The 23,881-nt window shown below is 36.7% G+C and overlaps 1 protein-coding gene across 10 annotated transcripts in view; it reads right to left on the bottom strand.

The window, feature by feature from the left end:
• STAG1 (stromal antigen 1) overlaps positions 1–23,881 on the bottom strand; it is a 183,452-nt gene that overhangs the window by 70,347 nt on the left and 89,224 nt on the right. For all 10 annotated transcript variants that reach the window (XM_040566489.1, XM_040566487.1, XM_040566485.1 and 7 more), the window contains 4 exons: positions 16,154–16,230; positions 10,356–10,560; positions 7,458–7,609; positions 2,754–2,827 (listed from right to left, as the gene is read on the bottom strand). In XM_040566489.1, the coding sequence (XP_040422423.1) occupies positions 2,754–2,827; positions 7,458–7,609; positions 10,356–10,560; positions 16,154–16,230 (508 nt within the window). The remainder of the gene's footprint in view (positions 1–2,753; positions 2,828–7,457; positions 7,610–10,355; positions 10,561–16,153; positions 16,231–23,881) is intronic.

Below are 23,881 nucleotides of genomic sequence, written 5' to 3'. Positions count from 1 at the left end.
TTCCAACCTTTACATTGGAAGACTCTGTATCATCTTCCAGGCAACAAGGTGAAAACCACAATTTCTACATGGACACAACAAACAATCATAGTATCACACGTGACTAGAAGAGACATTTCTAAAGTCATGTCTCTGTTCTTCTCATTAAACCTCTTATCATAAGGAGGAGACTGTAGCAATATAACAACATAAAACATGCATTTAAAGATAACGTATGAATGCGATTGGGGAATTTCTAGACGTGTCATCAAAACACTGTTGTTGCCTCTCTGTCCAAAGTGAAACAGACTGATTCTACCAACTTCCAAACAGAGTCATTAGAACTGGTCTGTCAAACTCCCTGAAGACAGTTATGCTATAACCTCAAAAACTAGAAGGCAATTGTCAATCCAAGATGTAGACAAGGTGCATTACAAGCAGGGTAAGTCATTAAATAAGCAGTTCCTACCAGGGAATTCTCAAACAGGTTTTAGATGCTGTAAGGATGAATGCGCTAAAATATTATAAATAAACAAAAATTGCATTTGTAATGGAGAATGCAGCCACAATGAAGTTTTAATTAAAACTACACATATATTCACATATATATATATATATATATATATTTCTGTCTAACTCTATATTAATTCACACTAAAATAGTAAATCTCTTACATAGAATTCTAACTATCTTAAAAGCAAAACCTGGGTGGAAGGAATCAGAATTCAAGACAAATAGCAATCTGTAAGTCTGCTAAGTATGAAACAAAAAAAGGGGCAACCACATATGCAGCCACACGAAGTAGCCATATAGATATTTCTTCTAGGGGATGACAGCCTGAGTCCTCAGATCCAAGTAGGTTATTTCACTACCTTATAAATTTGGTAACTGTGAAGCATTTTGGAAGGATTTAATGGCAATCCCAAGAAGAACTCAAGAGTCAACAGCTATTTAATCATGCAACACAGCCAGCCAAAATCAGGAAAAATTATCTTTTCTGTAAGAATACATTCAACCTTCCCTAGGCAGACAATGAAAAACTGATTCTCAATCCAAAGATTCTCAGGAATCCCTAGGCACTACAAACATTCACTCCAAGAGAGAAAGACAGACACAAAGAATAAAGCTATTAAACTAATTATGAGATTTAGTATATATACTCTGACCTTCCATACAGCACAAATTGCAAAATAATGTCTGTGAGGTGAACGGGAAACACTCAGACAGCCATTTGCAGCAAAATTCACAACCTATGTTCCTACTTTCAGTAAAGATGCCCCCCGATGGAACTTCCTAAAGAGTTTTGGACATGGCGGATCAGATAAGAAATTCACTGGCTTCTTTTAAAACGTTGATTTATCAAGGCAGGCCCATTAAATTTAGGACAAACCATAGCAAACACTAGCAGGAAATAGCATTTATTTCATGCTAAATTATATCTGAATATTTTGATCAAGGCCAAGAATATTTAGGACACTGAAACAGAGTCTATAATGGATAACTGGGATATACTTCTCAGACTACAGTGCTACAGTGGCTGCCCACTGTACCCTCTGAGCTCTCTCAGTCCATTTGATCAGCAGCTTAGGTTAATCAAGACCGAAGCTGAAGGTAATATAAACTAACCTGGTTAATCTGCACTGATGTGAAGAGGCATGCTCCAACTCCACTGTGCTGTTCAGTCACATATTTCCTACCACAGGCCTCTTCCAAAGTTTCCTGCACACCTTTCTCCATAATTACAATTATCCCTCTGCCCCACTAGAGGTTCCTTTTCACATTCTAACCCTCCTCTCAAACACCTTTTTCTTGCTTTCTGCCATTTGTCTAAAAGATTTCATACATGATGTTGTCTTAAACCAGAATTTAAATCTAAAAGGTTAATTGCATAGTTTAGTATTGTTGAATTTTATCTTTTGACTTCGATAAGCTAATTAACATTTAAAGAGTTGGTTCACCAAGATGCTGCAGATGCTTAGAGGTATTTAGTGATGCAAAACAACCCTAAATCTATCTTAAAAGACTACTGCTGTCTGATAAGCCACACTCCAAAATAGCATGCAACAGTCCGTATCTACTAGAATAGAGTGCACACACATGCACATATACACATGCACATGAATATATAACCTGAGTTTTTCTATACAAAAGACATCTCATAATAACTATTGAAAGAAATTGTAATGTGTTAACAGTGCAATTACTTTTTAATGTTCTTGATAAAATCATCCAAAACGATTAACAAGCAAAAGCTGTGTGTTAAGTGGAATTAAGGCTTTCGTGTGCCTTTATGCCATTCAAAGAGGAAAAAGCCTAAAATAATGTTACAGTTGTGGTCAATGTGTATTATGGAAAACATCAAAAATGTGTTGTTTATACATAAGATATACAAAAGGAAATGCAGGACAGAGGTACCCAACAACCAAAACTGCCCTATTATGATATACAGCGATCATGATTACTCTAAAGATATGTGATGTTTATGCTCCTACTGTGGACAACTTTTATTTTTAGAGAGAAGAAGTTGTCTTCCACAACTCCTTAAAGCTGTTTTACAGAATTAAAAAAAAAAAAAAAAAGCTGTGTGGACAGATCTATTGGGCAATTACTGGGGGTTACGCTGACATTTTCTTCCAGAACTTCAGTTATTTTGATACTGCTTTTGTGACATCCAGAACATTACATTAGAAGAAAAATCAACATAGAAAATGTCCTTGGCATTACTTATGATTACACTTTGCTAACATAGCATACTGTAGCAGTTATTTTCTTACCGGTATCTATGAACAAATATACCCTTAAAAATAGAGTTCATCATATTTTCGATTTCATCTTGGTTTTCTTGTAGCTGAAAAAAAAAATAAATAAAAGATCACTGCTCATTATAATTTGATATTCTACAATTCCTTATTGGGAAGCACTAGAAGGACGATGGAACAGCACTTAATTAATTATTAGTAAATTCCCCATTTTCTGTTTTTCCAGCACATGCTTATATTGTGTGCAGATGCATATGTATGTATACATATATATGCAATGCCTTAATGGAAGAAAGTTAACATTCTCTACAAACATCAATTAATTTAGTATCCAATTAGTCCTTTGAGGTCATTACTGTTCTTTTGCTATAGAAATTCAGGCATGTAGACGCTATGTGCTCAGTAATGTCAGCAGTCCACTAGTCAAACAGAACTGCAAATGGCAACTAGAGAAACGAAGCCTGTTACTGAAAGGAGCAGCTACAGACCAGGAAGTCACCCTGAAAAACTCAATGTCCTACTTAAGGAAAGTACTTCTGCATGTGCTCAATCTCAAGTATAAATGTAAGTTGCTGTAACTTCAGCGCCCGTGATAACTGAAACTCTGAGCAAGAAGGCTTTCCAGAATCAGAGCATGGGTGCTTACCACTGGAGCACAGCTGACACCCAGTTTCAGGCCTCAGATTGCAAAAAAATCAAACCAAACCAAACACCGAAACAAAAAAAAAAAGGTGCTACGAGCAGTAAGAGTGTTTTTAAAACATCCCTTAATAGTTCCTCTGTAATATGACTGCACTTTATAAGTACTATGGAAAGTTTACTTTGTGTCAATGGGTATGTTAATAAATCCTGAAAGAACATCTTGGAAACAACTGAAGTATTCTCATATTGTCGTCTTTTGTGCTAAATTAAATAAAGATGACTCGATTACAGCAAAACACAGTTTTGTTAAATAAGATGATGCCAATTTTATACAATCAACTTTTGGAGCAGAACTGCTACAATACTCAAAGCCATCATTCTTCCATCAAGGTGTTTCTTAATGTCAAAGCAGAATACCACAATATATGTTAATATAAACTCTTCATATTTTCAGCATGAAAACCACAACAGAGCCTTGCTAGTAGAGACTGTATGTATGTACAAAAAAATAAAAACTGTGTAATCATACATTTAACAGATAAAATATCTTAAAGCCAGAGGCAAAATTATTGTCAGCTGTTTTGTCTTCCTGCATAGCATGAGCTCATAAACACTTTCACCTAAAGGTTTATATTTTTCAAGCCATGTTTATAAATATTTCTACAGTACCTTCCAGAAAAGATCTAAAGTAGCTTGCAATATTCAGTTAACGAAGTCTCAAAGCTTCCTAAAATGTAGGGAGGTGCAGCCTCCATTTTACAAATGGGAAAACTCAGACATGGAGGGTTCTTGACTAAACTGTCAAACACCTGAGAAAGAAATTAATTTCCCAGTAAAAGGGATTGTGTACAAAGAGAGTAATTGGGTGCATGCCAGCACTGCGTATAACAAAGGGTTGGTTCACTAAACAAGCATATTTAGGCATGGCTTCTGGGAGAGGCATTGTTTTCAGCATAAGCTCAACCCAAACACGCACAGAATAAATACTCATTCAAAAATTTATACAATGCAAAAGGGAGAGTGAATTTCTAATCACTTCTCAGTTGGCTGTTGTCACAGGCTGGCATACATCCCCAGAAACACGGGGCTAGCACAGACTATGGAATAAACTGAGGATGGGAATGAACCAAGAAGCCTCAGGAGGATGTTTGAAAAACTACTGAGGCCCTGAAAGGAAAGGGGTAGCTCCCTGAGAACTTCAGATATGGAGTAGGACAGAGGTGGACAAAGGTAGGAGAGAGGGAAGTTTATGAGCCATGAAAAGGTTAAGATGTTAAACGAAAGTGTATTTTGTCATTTCTTTGAATGCAAAATCGAGCAGCTACAAAGTCTAAAGCACAGATGAGGGGACAGCATGGATGGCTTACTCTCTCCTCCTTTTTCTACAAGGAATTTACAGCTCCCTATGAATATGGTAAATTATCAGCTATGCAACTGATAACAGGGATCCAGGTGTTGGGGCAGAGCTGGTGTAGGAGAATTAGAGTTTTCGTAGTTCCAGGTGAGATCCATTTTACTTCAGTGAGCATAAACTGGCCAAGAGATACTGTTCTGAGCTATTTAAAGATCAAAAGTACTTTGTTGACATTTATGAATTATTTTCCATCTCCCAACCACAAACCAAGGCACTGGTATAAATAAATGAAAGTCAGCATCAGCATTATTAGTGCCAGCTCTTGTCAGCTCATGTACAAACGTGTCACTTATCACTAAGATAATGTTAACTTCAACAGAGGTGGGGTGGTCAGAGAAGACTCCATCTGCGTAATTCCTACAGAATCTTTTGTGCACTAATATTTAAGAGATACAACATCCACATGTATTTCAGCTTCAATAATGAATTAACATCTCTTTCACAAATTTGACATTTCTCCGTAACAGTTTTTTACACTTTCAACTTTTCTAGATCATGTACTTCAATTTGAATGCTTAACTTCAGGCATCTGGAGAGAGAACTGCCTTTGGATTCCCGCTCTTACCAACCAATGCAAAAGTAATTTAACATTCCCCCGCTCAAATCTAAGTAAAAATTAGGAGAACATTCTCCTGTTGATTTTGCAGACAAATTGGGGAACTCAAAAAGACATGTATGAGAAGCATAAGATTTGAAGTACTGCTGGCAGCAACTAAAACACAACTTTTTCTATTTTCGGGCTTATTGCAGTACAAAAATCATTCAGTTTGAAAATCTCATTGACTAGAACAGACCGTTAATCTGCTCTCACATTAGATATGTAGAAGATGACATGAGAATGAAACCAGTTAGAGAAAGCATTCCATACTTTCAACTTCTAATTAATTAGTTCCCACACTTAGCTTGCAAACTGGCCTATGTAACTTCACGAGGATAAACATGTGCTGATGTAGGTGCTTATGAAGTTTTATTATGATGGCACTGCATCAAAAGAATCAACTAAGAAAGAGCCATCACTGAATGCTATTGTAAATTCAGCATATTTAAAAACAGGAAATAAACAGTACTACGTTAGGAATACTTACACGGGGCCTTATGCCATCTCGACCTAATGAAGCTATTTTATGCAGTTTCCTCTGCTACGCTTACCACCACGCATCTGAGAACGTGTTCAGTCATCACCACTTCTCCCTGGCTTACACCTATGCAACATTTTTACTAGTTTTCATGAGTGGTGGTATGAGAGAGACTGAACATACATGCCAAGAGGTGAAGGTTGCCAAATGCTTAACCTTTATTCTTCGTTCAGGGTTTCACCGCCCCATGTTAGCCTGGGCATCAATGCTTCAAAGTCTGCCCAGAGCAATTATATACTGTATCTCCAAAAGACATTGAAAAGAACAGCTGAAGAAGTACAGGAGATGTCCACAGACACTGAGATACTGAAGCAAGTTCTTCAACGTAAATAGCTACTTTGTCCTTCTCTGGAAAATTCAAGCAACCATCAACAAGTGTGGAATAGAAACTGTGTTCTAGTTATTTTAGCTAAGCAATTCTGCTTTTCAAAATGCTTTAAGGCTGACATGTTTCCTTTAAAATGTTTTCCTTGAAGTTAGGGCATGAGAGGTGGTTCTTGCTTTGTGTATTATTAAATTGTGTGTTATATTTTAATAATTATAAAATCCAACAAAACTTTTGATATGGATTACAGGGGTAAAATACAAATAAAAATACATCATTGTAATTATCCCCAGACTAAGGCTATAAAGTCAAGCAATTTAAAGTCAGTTATACATAAAAGAATCCAAGGTGCACACAGGTAAGGCAGACTGACATCCTTAATTTGCCACAGAGTAAAGCAGTGGTGGAGGAAATGTATTCAAAACGAATATATTAAAAATGATAAATTTAAATCTAAGTCATTATCTCAATATACACTACAATCTCCATATATACTTAAATCTTCAATCAATCTTATGAGTTTTGCATGGCATCCTTCAAGATTATGTATGTTTGCATGTATTATGTATCCACTTTCTACTTCTTATCATTTTTAGATTTCTTTTAAGTACAACTCTTAAAACTGCATTTCCTGGGACATGGTATTTTATTTAGGGATGATTACAGCAACCTTCTAAGGGTTTTGCTCACCTAATGCCAGACTGGTATTTACTAAAAGTGACTTTAATGCATTCCTAGCTTCTTCTCCCTGAGACCAGGTGCTATAGCCCCTACTCCCATGTTCCTTGAAAGTATCTACAGAAAGAAGTACTAATGAGACACTACGTAGTAACTGCAGCAATCAATGGGAGAAATGGGCAGCATGATGATGGACTACATGAGACTCTCTTTTCAAAATCTTTTTGCGTAACCATAATAGTGTTCATATACAACTTGAGACTAGTTTTCTTCTTGCCTGGTCATGTATATAAAACTGAAAACTGTAATAATCTTCTGTGCAGAACAGCACACAAACTCAACTGTATGTAATAATACAAAATTTTAAAATGTGGCCCTAGTAACATGCTTGAGATCACATGAACACCACAGCAGAAGTAATCTCTCATTTCTTACTGTGGTACTAAAATCACAAACCACCCTGGACTTTCTGTTGGAGGTCGTGCACATGTACCAGGAAAAAAAAATACCATCTTTTCACTTGCCTCTTTTCTTTTCTGAAGCAGCAGCTCCAATCTTTCATTAGCTCTTTTGCCAATCATTTTGTTTCTCTCAGCTTCGTACTGCCTCTGTGTATTATCCTGATGAATGCTCAGGTTTAAGGCAACATTCACAAGAGCAGTCATAAGCTTCATAGCTGCAAAAGCAGAACACAGAATATGACTCTTTACCTGTAGTCAGAGCTCAAAAATATTGCCTCAGGCAGATCCACACACACACAGAAAATAACCAACTCGACCCTGGCACAGAACCACTTGGAAAGCCACTTCCCACCCAAAAAATACCCAGATCACTTGGCTGACCTAAAAATCAGAAATCGGAGTACACATACCGCATTGAGCTCCAGGCAGTGTTAGTTACCCTTCTCTCCAGAAAATATGCAACTTCTAATGTTAGAGCAACCATGTGAACCCAGAGGATCAGTGCACACCATTAAGCCAGTTACTGTGCAGTTACAGACATTTCTCTGTTGAGAAATATCATTATAGATGCCTCCACGCTAAAGGCAACCCTTAACCAGTAACTTCTGAAGATTAATCAATTTGCAAGGGACCACAACATTGTTTCTCTGAAAGAAAGTCCGACCCTGCTCTAAAGTCAAGTGTATAATTGCATAAAAAATATGATTTGAACTTCATGTGCCCCTTTATACACATTTTCAAACCTTCTGGATCTACTATTGTTCATGCATATTTTTCTGTCTTAATTTAGCTTTACAATAACATTTCTAAGTGTCTTTCCCATGTATGTTCTGTGTGGTTACACAGCATATCACAATTTACAACACTGAAAACAGCAAAATAAATTTATCGATTAATCACATTCTCTCTGGCTAAATACACAGCATTGTCCTCAAGTTCAAAAAGCAATTATACAAATGGAGAAGTGAAGCTACTCTTATAGTTAACTCCATCTTATCTTGCTATTGCTTAAAGTTTGCAAATCTAGAAGTACCCATGTCTTCTTGCCTTAGTTTCTTGCAATAATGAATCATTTCCCATTCAAATTGGCTAGCACGGATGAAAACTGAAAACAAAGACCTCAGAAACACTCCTTCAAGAATAGATGACATTCTAAAAGTAGGTTTTCATAATTTTTTATCAAGACTGAGCTTCCTTGCATCATGCTGACTTCTGCTCTACAGAGTAGCAATATAATGCAATGTGCAAAAACTAGCCTGAAGAAAATTTGCAGAATCAAAACAAAGCTCTCATGTTTGTTAATAAATAAAAATAAGTAAGTGTATGGCAAAATAATCGATCATGCCTCTAATGGAAAAAGCCATCAGTGCCTTAAATAACTGAAGCCAGTTGTGAAAAACTTAGGCCTTGGCATTTGCTAATCCATGCTTGCAGGTTCTAGTTACATGATAGCAACTATTTCTTGTACAAAGCATGGTTCCTGGGTCACGTCTCTAGCGCATGGGGCTGTTTCCTCTTTCCAATCAAGCTTCTCATACTTTTCGAACATCTGTCCCACAAAGGGGTGAACCAATCAAAATAATGGTCCAAAATGCATATTATTATCCTCCTCACTCCACAATCTCTTTCCTATAAAACAATCAATCATAATCTAAGCAAAAAGCAAATCAAAATCACCTGGAATTGAAGATCAGTGTCCAGTATAAACTGGAAAGAAATTGTTTCCATCTCTGATTAAGTAACTGGCACAGATTTCCAACAGGTTCTTTGTCTCCAGCTCAGGTAGTGTTTGTTTTGAAGACTGAATTTGCAGAGACAAACTTGCATTGTGGTCAATTATGTCTGAATTATTCACTTATTATTATTATTATTATTATTATTATTATTATTATTTTACCATTCCCAGTTACCAAATAAAGTGAAGAATACAAGGGGATTTCAAAATAGAGTTCAGTTACTCTGAGTTGAAGGTTTTGATTTTCAGTTTTAAAATCAAGCTCCAATCACATCTGGACTTGGTTTCCCAAAATCACTGGTAATCCGCCTCTTACTTAGATTAGTAAGAGATGAAATTAAAAAATAAATCTGATTTCTGCTCTGGGTATTGAACACTTGGAAACCTGAACAAAACTGTAAGAGGCTGACTGCGAAAACTAACTACATCAGTAAAAAATAACAGCAGTAAAAATATTCGGATTAATGACATACATCTCCTATAAAAGCTTCACATATTTGATATGATCTATAAATGGTCCAGGGAAAAGTCTTCCAATAAGATGCATTTCAGCACATGAGGTCAGTAGAAAGACATTACCTGATGGAACTAGTGTTAGACACCTACATCCAAGCTAGAAATCCTGGTATTGCTTTATAATTGGAGAAAGACAGCTAGTTCTACACAGCAATTCATCCATATTATGGGAGACATCTAATATAGGTGAGATGATATACACTCTAGAAAAGTCTATTTCTATCTAATGATATAATCAGTGCCTGACTTAAATGTAGGCAGGTGTGTTGAAAGGTGCAGCATGGCCAGAGGTAGAAGACAGAGTGACCTAGAATAGTGGCCCAATGTTCCCAAATTTTATGCTTCTCGAGAATGAAGACACAGATTTCTATTGACACTTATAATAAGTTTTGTACTCTAAAATGCCAAATTATAAAGGCATGCTAACCAACAAATAAACAACTAATAAAGAAACACATGACATAAGTATGCCACTTCTGATTCACAGGATTTACTGGAGTCCCCTGTGAGGCTGAGACATACCCCCTTCCAAAAGGAAAAGTGTATTGTCAGTAAAGTTATACCATGTGTGTTAATTGGATTTGATCAAGCTTTCCAGAGTTCTCAGGACTTGCCAAATTCCACCTGTATCAAAATTAGCAGTAATTCTCAAACCAACTCACCCATAATAACTCCTTTGAAAACCCCCTTCTTTGTGCTTGTTTACTTACCAGCTAACGTACTGGTGTGTCTGAAAGCCCGGACCTGGGAATCTGACAAACCAGTCAGAAGAGAAATCACCGTGTCCATCATGTATTCATCATAGATGATGCTATACTGACACTGTCGAATGAGCACTCCAATGAACTCACAAAAATTGGATCGAAACTTCTTCCACTGTGGCCCGGGCATGGTAAGTGGGTAATCACCGCTGTCCTGAAGAACGAGAAAATGCGCATACTAAGTAAACACAGACCAAGTTTCTAAGTTAAACAGTATCCTTTTCCTCCAAGCTAATGGAAAACAGCCAGCAACAACAATTTATTCTTCAATAAACAAAGAACCTTGTTAGCATGAAAACCCTTTTTGAGAGATTTGACTGTAATTTTTCTATACTTGCATTCTTAGTTCTGCATAGTCCAAAATATGCATCCAGACTCAATTATTTTTCTTATGTCCCGGGTTAGGAATTGGAGATAAAGGATAAGCAAGGCACATTTCAAAGTATTTAAGATCAAAATCTAAAGAAATTCTTGTGTGATTGAAGGTTTGTATCATTTTCCACTCCCCACCTTCCATTCCGTTAATATTCTAATCATCTGGCTGCCTCTCCCCACAAACTCTGCTTTATTCAAGTTTGCAATTGAGACCTTATCAGAAAGTAACGATTGTCCTTTTGTGATCTTATAAGCTTACCCTTTTTCTAGTGGTTAAACCTACCTTCTGATAAATGCAATAGAATTTTTTCAAGTTTAATTCCTCTCCAAGACTAATTTCTTACTATTCTTCCTTCAAGCAACCAATCTCAGTGAGACTGTCCCCCCCAATTAGAAAACACAAGCCAATTCCAGATTATCCAAAAGATCAAGGCAATTTTCCATCCTGAATCCCTCCCCCAAAACAGGAAGTCAGCAGCATAAAGGTTAAATCTAACTGTACATATTTATTCTGTTTTTGTGAAGAACAAGTATTTCTATTACCTTGGGTCTTGTCTCACTGCACAGGCTGACCCTTGTAAAGCCAGTAACTTAAGAGCAGAGGAGCTCTAATCAAATATCCTTTAACCTATACTTAACAGAAGATACTCCACTGCACAAACCAAAAAACTTACCAATTTTAACTAAATCACACATTCCAACCATACTAGAATTATTTAAATGATTTAAAATACCAAGACAAGCATTCAAATGTTAGAAAAATACAAAATTGTAAGGCAGTCATAGTGACCCATAGTTTCTCTTTCATTACTATGCTGAATAACATTACCTTAACAAACAGTATTTTTCCTTCTAACTTCGAATACCCAATTTGAGAGAAACAAAAGCTTTGTTCCAAAAAAAATAAAAAGATTCAGTTGTCACGCTCCTGATACAAAGAGATCTCCTAGCGTGTTCAATTGTAGCTGTGAGTTCTAAGAACATTTGTAAATCAGACCAAAGTGTTTGATAATAGAAACCCAGATAAACAGCAACATCATTAACCTTGTTGTGTGTTTTGAAGTGTTCTTTTTATTTCTTAAACAGTCTGTTTATGCCTAATGCTTATTTGTGAATTTCAGCAAGGCACAGTGTCTTGCCGTGTAAATATGAGCCCTATATTAGCCTTTTAATTATTTAAATTTAGGACTGAAATTAAAATGCTGAAGGCTTCTCTTCAATTTGCCTGGCAGTAACCCATACAAACACCCCAGAATTCTTTTACCCTTTTCTTCTTCCTGCTTGTACCTTTGTCTTCACAAATAACCTCCAGACTAATTCTCTGCCTCCAGAGTACCTGTGGGAACTCTGTATGTGAGCTTACATAAATATTATATGCTTTCCAGATGTATGGATATGTAATCTGTAGAAAAGAACTGCAGGATCTCTAGTGCTGTGCTTAACTACTCATATTTGTATGACGTATTCTTAACCCACAATTACATATTAGATGGTCCTTTTGAAAGGTATGTGAAGACTGCACCGAGAACATTTCATCTTCTGAAACTGGAAGAATAAATTTCCAGTAAAGCTGGTTTGCTGGATCATTTATTTTTGAATACCAATAAAAATGTGGCATGTTGGTGATACCAATATATGTGATACCTGATGCTACAACTGTTAGAAAACTGAAACCAAACCAATTTATTGCTCATCTGCTACTGTAGCACAAGAATTAAGAGGGAATTTGTCTATGAAATGCCTGTGCTCATAAGCCAAGCATCCAAACAGTGCAGCAGAAAAGGCTTGTCTGTGGAATTCCCCATCTCAATCTGAACTGGTAGCAGCAATGAATGAAGTTATTTCCATCATTTCCAAGTCCTGCGCAAGTGTTCTTCTGTTCATAATCAGAAAGATTAATGGTCCAATCCCTGCCGTAAATACAGAAATAAGGACCAACAGCCAGCTGACTACTGCAGTGCTGGAAGAACAATGTGACTATCTTAGAAAAAATAAAGGAAGCTGCGAAACTGAACATCTTCAATGGAGATTAAGATATTTTCTGGGCACCATACTGTGCTAGTGAATACACAATGCAAAATTTTACTCCAGCTATTACTACACTTTTATTACTTTCTCCTAATAACTCTAGGCTTGTAGAAAATATTTATCAAGTCAAAAATACAAAAAAGACATTTTATACCACCTACACACATGTACCAGTGAGCACTAGCCCCTTTCAACTCCAATCTGATACACCAGACCTGGCATTTTAGGTACAGGGAGGAAAATATGCTACAGAAGTGGATTTCCTCCCTCTGAAAATGACAAGTCTAAAGATGACAATGAAGGTGGCAGTAGCCCTAAGCATCTGCTTTGCCTCAGGATGACACAGGGGAGATGGACATTGGGATTTGGGAGTTCTGGGGTAACATAAGAGGTACTACAGGTAAAATGCCAACAACAGTGGTATTTAGAATGAAGAATTAAGAGGGCTGTTGCTCATCTGTGTAGAAAATGCTGATGCTTTACTGAGATAATATATGACCACCTGACCCAGCTTCCAATGTTGAACTCTTTCTGGCTCCCTTTTTTTCACTGCTTATCATAGAATTGGAAAAAAAAAAAAACAAAAACAGTGGCTCAAGGAAGCTGTCTAGTCAGTCTACCTGGCATCAGGGAGCACAGCCAATAGCACTGCTGAAAGAAGGCAAGAAGTAGACCTGCATAAGCTCTCTTCTTTCTCCAGCAAGTAAAGAAGGGCCGGGAGGTGGGAAGGATCAAGACGATCTGCCAAATCTAGCCTGAGCTGCCTTTAGTCAAAGGACTGTCACTAGCAAATGGTGTCTGCAGCCACCAGCTATTTATTAGCTATTATTCAGGCAGTTGGAATAGGTGATCCTTAAAGATCCCTTCCAGCTGAACTATTCCATTATCTATAATCCAGCTCTCCCAGAAACAAATGACTGTTGTTCAGAATGAAGTGGTAAATACAAACCAAAGGGCCAAGAAGTGGACCAGTGCCAAGCTAATCACAATTGTAATTGTAAAATCTAGTGAAGGCTCAGAAGGATTCTTTGTTTCATTATGCATTTTACCCTGCACACTAATGTAAACTGCTCTCATTCTGTAAGTTTATATTTTGGCTGGTCTTTTTTCATGACATATGATATCCTGCTACACAGAGAGCATTCTGAAATACTATGATTAGTAAAATGAACAAATGACTCATATAACAATTATAAACTCACCACGCTGTGATCATAGGATATATGAACATCACCAACTGCACCGAATTTTAAAATGTTTTCCACTGCTAATGGGGCATGTGTTTATTCCAGATTTCAAAATGTTCACTGGGTTGTGGTCTAAGACTAACAATTTCATGCTTTAATGCTAAAACCCAGAAATTCTTTCACATACCTACTCAAATGTTAAGGCAGAAGGCTAAACGGAAGCTTTCTGTTAGAACTGCAGAAGTTCAGAAAAGTTTTAAGGAATGGAAAAATAAAGTTTATGCACTAGTAACTGTAATTCTTTGCAACATTTTGCTTACGTGTACATTCCCACCATGCATAAACACGTAAGGGAGAGACTTCTTCTCTACCTCCCTCTTTGTTTCTGACATAATCTCTTCCTGCCCTCCCAGGATGATCATACTTGGCAAAAAGGACTGAATCCTAATCACAGAAATAAAATTCATGTGCATTTGTTCCTAAATTTTCCAAGATAGTTGCACATTTTCGTTGAAAGAAAGAGCCTCTTTTTCTATAGCAGGAAGATCAGACTTTTTATAACTGTACTTTTCATGCAGAGATGCTAGGGAACAGCCAGAATTGTACAGGAACTGTCAACAGGAAACCTGGCCAGAGATCAATCCCTGTCAGTGTGGATGCCCCAGCAAGGCCAATCCAGCTCTTTATCTTCTCTGAGAAATGTTTCTGTTCTGAATACTTACTTGGAAAATACATGCAGTTGTGTTCCTAACTTTACCAGATATTAAACACTTGTAAAAACACAGAGCACTGATGTGATATTTGTCAGAAGCTGTCTGATAGTATCTAAGATCTGCCACAGGATGGTCTCATCTACATGGAGAGTATCTCACAGAACACACAAAGTAAAGCTTTTGTAGGAGCAGAGAAATGTTCATATCTTCAGTTTTCTTGCTCAATTTTTTGAATCACAGCCTTGACATTCTATCTAGAATTGGTCAGAAAAAGACTGCTGCCCTACAGAAAATTTGCGTTTCAACGTTCGTTTTCCTTACTAAGCAAACTGAACATTCAGAATATTTCTTATACAAGAAAAATCAAAGGAATTACAGTTTTAAAATCTCAAACCTAAAAATTGTTCATTAGGAAAACTTTTATTTTGACAGAAGATACCCAATCTGAACTGTAATATGTTTATTTCAAACAAAATGTTTCTATCTTTTGAAAGAGAGATTTCTTTTTGTAACACTGTTCCAAAATGGTAACTTTCATGTCAAGTTTGGTTTAAGTTGCCAATTCAAATGAACAAAACATACATTTGCACATAGAAAACAGACTGGAATGCTGCAAATGCCAAGCCTGCAGTCCTGTCTCAAGAATCCAGAGTTCTGTGTCGCATGATGGCAGCTTCAAGTGGTCAACTACAGCGTCCAACATACCACCACCAACTGAAGTTAGATGAGAAAATTTTCTACTGTTCTTCGTACTGCTTCCTCTTATTAATCCTTCTAATACAGTCATCTCTACTACCCAGGATATGAGCTGACAAGAATATTCCTAAAATCATTCAAAGGTACGAGAGTCTGTATGAAGGACTAGCATGGACCCAAGCTAGTTCTTGCAGCCACATGTGGCTAGGCTCTCTCATACGCATGTAGGGACATAGTTTAGTGCTAGACTTGGCTGTGTCAGGTTAAAGTTTGGACTTTATATCTTAGAGGTCTTTTCCAACCTATATGATTCTATGATTATATAGCTTGCTTCATGTGAGCTTGCTTCATGCTTTTGTGTGATAGTACACTTACACCCTTCACCTGCTTAGGTCACAAACTTTTCAATACTGGTATTTCAGCATCCAAGGCCTACTCAATCCACAACATTGATTTTTCAAGATCAGTGACTGTAATCACCCTTTCAAATTATTTCACTACCTTCTGTTTTTCCATAATTATTCTCTCTAAAGCTCATGCTGGCCTGTTGATCCTCATCCAATATTGAAATTGCTGCTTTGCTTGTCAATATAATTTCTTATACTGAGACATTGCTTATCCACTGGTTAAGAAACCAGTGCATTTTTATTTTAAAAACTTTTTTTTAAAAAAACTGCATTTTTATTTTAAAACAAAAGAATACTGTAACGTATTTCATAATGTTTAAAGCACTATTTGTATAACATACCTCATCAAATTCTTCTGTCATTTTCCTTATGATTTCTGCATTTTGCATGTTCCTGAACATTTCAATTCTTACAGTACCTGTAATATAATAAGGGAACAAAAGAAATTAACATAACCCATTTCTTACATCAAAATAACAATCTCAATGTTTTTCTGCTGCTAAATTTACAGCTCAATAATACATATGAAAGAGCATTTAATGTGATTATACAAAAAACACAGAAAAAATGACTCTTGAAGACACAAGTAAAACCATCAGAATGGAAGTTAGTAATATTTTCCACCTTTTTACTCTTCACAACTGAGCAAGCATGATAGAGGAGCAACTAAAAACCAATGCAAGACTCACATCATATCTGCAGTTACCAAATGTTTTTAATTTTGTGTGCAAAATAAAAGTCTTTCAGTTCTATGGCCGTTATTAGTATTTCTCTACTTTTTTATGATTATAGATTATAGATATACCATGACCTCTACGTGGAGACACAAGAGTGGTTTCCAAACTGCTTAACTCAGGACCAGCATAGTTTATTACTAAGGCACAGCACTGTGTGAATGGAGCTCTGTAGACCAGAGCTAGTACAATTGCATTGTTGTGTAGTGCTATAGTCAAGACGTCTCTCCAAAACCAAAGGCTCCAAAGGGCTCAGTCAAGATGTGAGCCGGCTCAGGACCAAAAGCAGCATCTATGTTATTCCTTCATCTCGATTATACCATTTCCCCATCACCTGAACAATGAAGTTTACAGGAGTAACTTTTCACTGTAAATTGTACAAAGCTACCAGAACTGAAAATATAATACAATAGCGATTAATGATTAACTTGAATGAAATCACACTTTATATCACATTATTGCCTTTGCAACTAAACATTGTCTAAATCTCCAACCGTATAACGCGAGTCACCATAGGGGATATTTTTTTTGTTACTGCATTACATTTTTGCCACTTGACAATTGTCTTTTGTTAATGGAGGATACACACAAAACTTAAGCAAACTGCAGAGCTACAATTCCCATCCCAACCTTGTTAACATTACAAAGAGTAAATCTCCCTAGTTTTGCAAAAATTTCAATTGGATTAGTAATCCACTGCATGGCTTCAAAAATTGGAAACAGAATAGTAGAGACTTAACAGCTAACACTATTAACTCCTGTACAAAGAATAAATAAAGAGAAGTTAAACATACTAAATATTGTGGGAATGTTTTTATTCCGCTATTTTATTCCATGAAAAACAAGCATTAGAAACATATGCATTTCAAAACATGCAAGCATAGTGACAGCTTCTGTCTCTTAGAAGGGATACTGTTTCATAACAGAGCTTAAATTTTGATTTCTTGACTTGTTAGTGCTTATTTATGAAATAATATTTACTTATCTATTTCTTATTAGGTTAACAGTCAAGCTCAGTTCTAACAATGGTGATTTACGTCTGTGCATAGTTATTTACATATTTTTAATAAGCAATTAGTAATGCACTATATTGATATAAAACAAGAACACAAAAGAATACTACTGTATGACAGCTGAAGACCTGTTTTATCAGCTTTGAAATCACCTCTATATGTAGCTATATTTTAAATGTTTCCCCCAACAGTGAAAGTTTTGTTTTAAATAAGTGAAACAGTTTCAATGTCTCAGCATGTTGGAAAGTAAACAGCTATTCCTAGAAATCTGTCTCAGCTGCATTAATACCTTTCTCTCACTGCATGCTGTCACCTGTTCTTCTTCTGATTAGTAACAACCCTCACTGAGTACAGAACCTATTTTTATAGCCCTGATTCAAATTTTATTAGTTCATTTATTAAATAACTTCTGTACAATATATAACCATGTTACTTTGTATATTTACTTTGTACATTGTATATTTACTTTGTATATTTACAATATATTACCACATTACTTTGTCAGAAAAAGTAAATATAGTGCAACTAAAATGCCCTGTTAATGCATTTCCCTCAATTCAAACCTCCCTTCGATTTAGTGTAATTCTGCTGTGGTTCTCTGCACCTTTCCTCCCTAAGGTTATGGAATGTAATTATATTGTGGGCACTATTTGGTGGCTTGGATATTGTTAATTTTTTGAATGACCTCCTGCTTTTTTTTTTTTACCAGTCAAGTGAAGTAAAATTTTCCTTTGAATGCTTTCTCTAAAGCAATTGGTTTCAGGAGGTAACTGCTTAAAGGACTGCATTTTTTTAATTGCATCGCTGCAATGCAGACTATTTATGACTCAGTCTATACATCCCTGTTTCTTTAGCAGCTTTGCAGATACAGAAACAGGGCTCAAAGAAAGCTGATGGCTGGTACTAGAGGCATTCCCCATGTTACTGTCAGACAACAAATCGTATATCCTGTGCCACAAGGGCAGAAACCTGGAACCTGCCCACTGCACTGGCCCAGGGGAGAGGCTGAAGCCTCCTCTGAACCATGGAAAGGCTTTTACCTTCCATGACCAGAACTGAGACGGCATCATCCATCTCCTGGGCACCTAGGGACTTCTCCTGACGCTATGCAGAGGTGGTCCAGTTGAGGCTCATACAGACTCCACACACACATTTTTCCCAGCTCCCTGGGGACATGTGCAGGATGGAACGAGCTCCCGACATCTCCTGCGGATGCCAGCATGGACAACAGCTCACAGAGGTGTCAGTAAGCGTTAAGAGGAGTGATGACTGACAGCATTTATCAACTCACTGTCATGTCTCATTCTTGCTCCCACTTCCTGTGACAAACCACTCTTACTGGAAGTCATGCCAAGCAAAATGAGCATTTCTACCTTAGTGGCAACAGGGAACAGCTTTGGCCTGCCTGCTTTCCCCACTGTCACCTTCCCCCCCCCCCCCCCTCCAGGAAAAACACAATCCTATTGAAAATGGTAGTTTTTATAATTAGTGAAAAGCTAAATTCTCTGATTTTAAAGTGAATCCTTAAACAGAATTTCTACTAAACCTAATTGAAGGTGTGGACTGTATTCCTACGGTCTGTGCCTTAGCCATGTTGCTACTAGTCTTATATCCTCTTCTAACTGAATTTTACCTCTATCATGAAGCTAACTCTTACTACTTAATGCAGATTATTTAAATTATCTTAGCCCATTAATAAATTGAGAGTTCTCAGTTCAAACTTATTCTCCCACATTGTGTTTTTAAGTCTTCTCACTGACATGTAAGTCTATTTCCTTAGTGACAAAATTTCTAATGTAACTTTCAGCTAAAGACATCTGTCAATTTAATTCATCGGTAATTAATCATGTCAGCCAACGTGGCCTTTTGAAGGGAAAAGAAAAAAACATACAGATGACGCAACGTAACTGCAACTACAGAAGAGAAGGACTAAGAAGGCCCACACAAAATTGCATGAATACAATTTAATAAAGCTGTGTACAAGACAAAACATACTACTTCCAGGAAATACAGCATACAGTGAACTCAGTGGCTTCAAAAAGTATACTTATACTGGGAAGAATAACAAGTTATTAGGGAAAGCCCTGCAAAAGAAAAGTAACAACAAAAACCTCTAAAAGTTGGCAATTCTGGTACTTGTAGAAGAAAGGACAGTTTATATGACAGAAACAAGGCCACTGCAGAAGTGCTACTCTAACAGGCCACAGTTGTGGGCTAACGAAAACAAATTGCTCACTGGTAAAGAGACTCCTGAAAGTTGCTAACACATTATATCCTATGATTCATAGTCAGTTTTAATCTCTGGTACCTTAATTCATGGAAGCTACAAAGCCAATATAATCCCTTCTCTTTTTGACCACTCAGAAAACTGCAAAAAAAGAAGTGAGAAAATTCCAGCTCAAGCATATAAAATAAGTCCACACTCTCCTGCCAAAGAAGGATTAATTGTGGGACCTTAAATACACACTGAGTGATTATTAGCTCTCAACTGCACAAACTGGTAGAACAGTAACTGGAAGAAAGATTTATAAAGGCATCAAGTTGAAGACACTAGGAAATTTGCACTGAAAAGTATAATATGAAAAAGGCAATGCACTCTTTTGCATCGGCTCCAAGTCAATAGCTGGGATCAGAGCACTGTGAAATTGTCAAGAGAGCGCAAGTTTAGCAAAGATCTTGCTAAGATGGATGATGATTACAAAATTGCTGTGTGGGCAATATTTCTTTCCCCCAGCGTCATTCCGTGTATGTTTCCTGTAACTTCCTCCCCCACTTACTAAAACAGAAATAATCCACTTCCACAATGTCCATAAAGTGCAGGCTTTAACCACCTGAAAAGTGTTAATGACAAAACTCAATATGAAAGATGACGAAGACTGACGTGAACGTACAGTGAACATTATTTCTCATGACTTAACCTGGGTCATAGTATACTTCCGTAAAACTTCATTTACTGTTCCCAGAAGAGAGCAGCTTGAAATTAACCAAAAATTACACACTGGTTAAAAAATATATATATATTTTTTTCCTGTTACTTGCTTACCATCACATAGAAATATTAAGGTAGATCTGACCTGATTGGAATCAATAGATGTTAATCTAAATGGAAACAGCATTGAAGCTAGTTGAAGACCATCCAAATAGGTGTTGAATATCCTAAATCCCATCAGGGCTCCTAATTTTCCATTAATTTCTCATCTTTAAAACTGAATACACTACTGAACCCAGAAGTCAGGATTCTAGAAAGAAGACACCCTAAATAGTTGAATTTTAACTTCCCCAGCAGACCCAGGAATAGAAGACGCTTTTACTGACCTATTCCCCAATTATTCCTGTTGCATTCACTCTACGTTGCCCTGCTTCTGTCACAAATGAAGCAGTATTCAAAAGCTATTATCGTCCTAAAAGACACAGACCTAATTCATCCTTAGAACCGCTTCGGACCATGAACTTACTGAACGAATCAGCAAGAATCCCAATGGAAAAAAAAACAAATCACAGCTTCATGCAATTAAAATCTTTTCAACCAGAGAATCATAGGCAATTATTAGAAAGAATTCTAACAGTTTGTCTACGTTTGTCCTCCTACAAGAAAACAGAAACCAAGTATCTAATGTGTCAGTTCCCCAAATAGATTCGAATGGGTTCTTTGAAATCTCCCTGCAACGTTAAGACCTCACCGTTCAACTGACACACTTTAAGTGAATTCTCTTGTTGCAGTCCAACTCTTTGATTGATCTTCCACTTATTAATTTGCTTACCAGAATATCATTTTGTTATTCTTAATTTTGTTTTCCTTATTGTATGCACTGCCCTGATTTTGTCCAGCATGCTCTTACAACTCTTGAATATTTACCTTTAATTATTTGATTTTCCACTTTCCATTTTGATTTTTAGACCATTGCATCGTACATGACTCAAGTTGCTCTTTTGCTATAATTCCTGTTCTTCCCTTGCTTTAGGTCATTTTGCACTTGACTCTGAAGTATCATTTCTAGGAACAACAAGTTCATTCTTTTCCCTTGGTTGTGTTTCCCAAGAAGACTTGTGTATCTATGTTCCCTGTCTACTCTTGTCCTCTTTTGAAGACCATCACTATTGTGCTCTTCACATTGCTCTTGCAGAACTAGGAATATTCCTCTAATGACTAAGCTCACTACTTTGCCATCCCGATAATGAGAATTACCTCTCATAGAGAGTACTTTCCATTTGTGTTCTTGTATCGACAGAGTCCCCACCGCATTATAAGAACTACCTGGACAGCCCTTGACTTGCTATGTCCTACTCCTTGATGATACCTCACTAGTTTAAGTCCCTCCATCTCAGGAAATACTGTACGTTACAGAACTATATACTGTTTTAAAACAGTAAAGCTTTTGTATCATCTGTCCTTCCTCTTTTTGTGTCTTCTATGTCTAAACTATGTCTAAACTTATGTCTTTTTTATGTCTAAACTTCTACAGCAGAAAATCCCACCTCCTTTCCCTAGTCATTTTCAAGAGAGCTTTTCTAGATTTCAGAACAAATAAAAACAAATATTAGATAAGAGAAAGATTTAGGGGCAACTTTCTTTTCCTGAATGCTCAGATCCTGTTTCTCGGTAAAAATTCTTCCAAGCAGTTCTTTCTTTGAATTAAATGAATAAGCAAAGAAAAGATAAAGACCAGAAATGCCTTTACAGAGAACTGCATTAGCCCCACCATGAGTCTTAAGCAGTATGAGAAACATACAAATAAAACAGACTTCCATGGGATAGCAGAGAAAGTAACAAGCTACTTTTTACTTGTCATCATGAAGAGATTGCTTCATGAGATGAGATTACTTGAGGACAGAGACATACTTTTCCATAGCAATGTGATGCTAAAGTTGAGAAAAAATTGCAACAAAATCAAAGTTCTGGAATGGAGGAAACTTTGGTTGTTACAGTCCTTTCCTCATTCTTAGGGCCCTTTCGTGTGCTCTCTCCTCCCAATGCCTGACTGCCACCTACAGTTCCTACTCTGTGCTCATTACGTGTCCAACAGTGCCATGCATGTATAACACACACAGTAATTGACTGAGACAGCAAGAGGCTATCCAAAGGGACCACTGCTAAAGCATTTCTAATTTTATGTCCTCCATAATACAACACACAGAAATGTGTTACTGTTTCAGTTTACAGATCTTTAGCACGAGCACTGAACTGCTGACCTGTCAAAACCAAATGCCGCCTAAAGGAAGATATGCAGTATGGAAACCTCAAAAGTTTACTAAAATGGAAACTGACTTAAAACAACCAGTAATGTAATAGTGACTATAGCTTTAAACAGTATCAATACAGGTGGTCAAAGGGACCGTAAAGCTGGGAGGACTTCCAAGCTTTTCATTACTATAGGGTTCACTGCACAGAACAGTGGAATTTCAGTATCAAACGCTTACTATTTCCAATACCTGTGTTCAAGGATAGCTGTTTCATTTTTGAAGTGAACAATTCTATGTTACACTTTTAAGTTCAAAGTTCTGAATGAGATTACGAAGTTGGTAACTTCATGCATACAACTAGTGATTCATACACTGTTCAAATCTTTCCAAAAAAAACACGTAAGTGATATTTGATCCAGAAGACACCAGTGAAGGTAACAATTCCTTCACTACATGTACAGGAAGAAATACACCAAAGTCTGCCTGAAAATGTTACAAAGAAGAAAATTATTTGTGTCAATGCCAACTCAGTTATTTCTCCTTGACTGAAAAAATAATTATGAATTCTTACTGTAAAAAGTGATAGAAACTTGATGTGTATTTTAAAGAAACTGAATCCTATGAAATTCCTAATCTCCTAGTTAGGCGTTAGAATTTGCTTCTTTTTAAACAAGTATCCTGAGTGTCTGGAGAATGAAAGACAGAAAAAATATGGAATCCAGCAGTGACCCAAAGAACTACCTACTACTACATCTGATCACTGTGCCAGACTAGAAGGTTATGTACTACAGAACCACTGGGCCTATTCATGGGTTGATATCATTTTTGTGAAGTAATGCTTCGCAAATCCCTTAGAGCTCCACAAGCATCAATACGCAGCTAAAAGTCATTCATTTATGCAACACATATCCATTTTCAAAATTCTATAATGAACTCCCTTATCTTAGTTTTTAAAGAAGTTGTCATGCAGTAATAGAGAAAGTTTGTTTTAGATTAAAAGATTAAAAAAGCAATAATAGGAAAAAATGGTCAGTTTTCATAATGGAATAAATCTTTCTAAACACAGATTTTGATAGAAACATGCTAAACAGCAGATATAAGTGCTTTCAAAGGAAGGATGAATAATGGAGCAGGCACAGTT

This window comes from Cygnus olor, chromosome 9, assembly GCF_009769625.2.
Source record: "Cygnus olor isolate bCygOlo1 chromosome 9, bCygOlo1.pri.v2, whole genome shotgun sequence".
Lineage (NCBI taxonomy): Eukaryota > Metazoa > Chordata > Aves > Anseriformes > Anatidae > Cygnus > Cygnus olor.
This window is presented reverse-complemented; position numbering and strand designations above follow the sequence as displayed.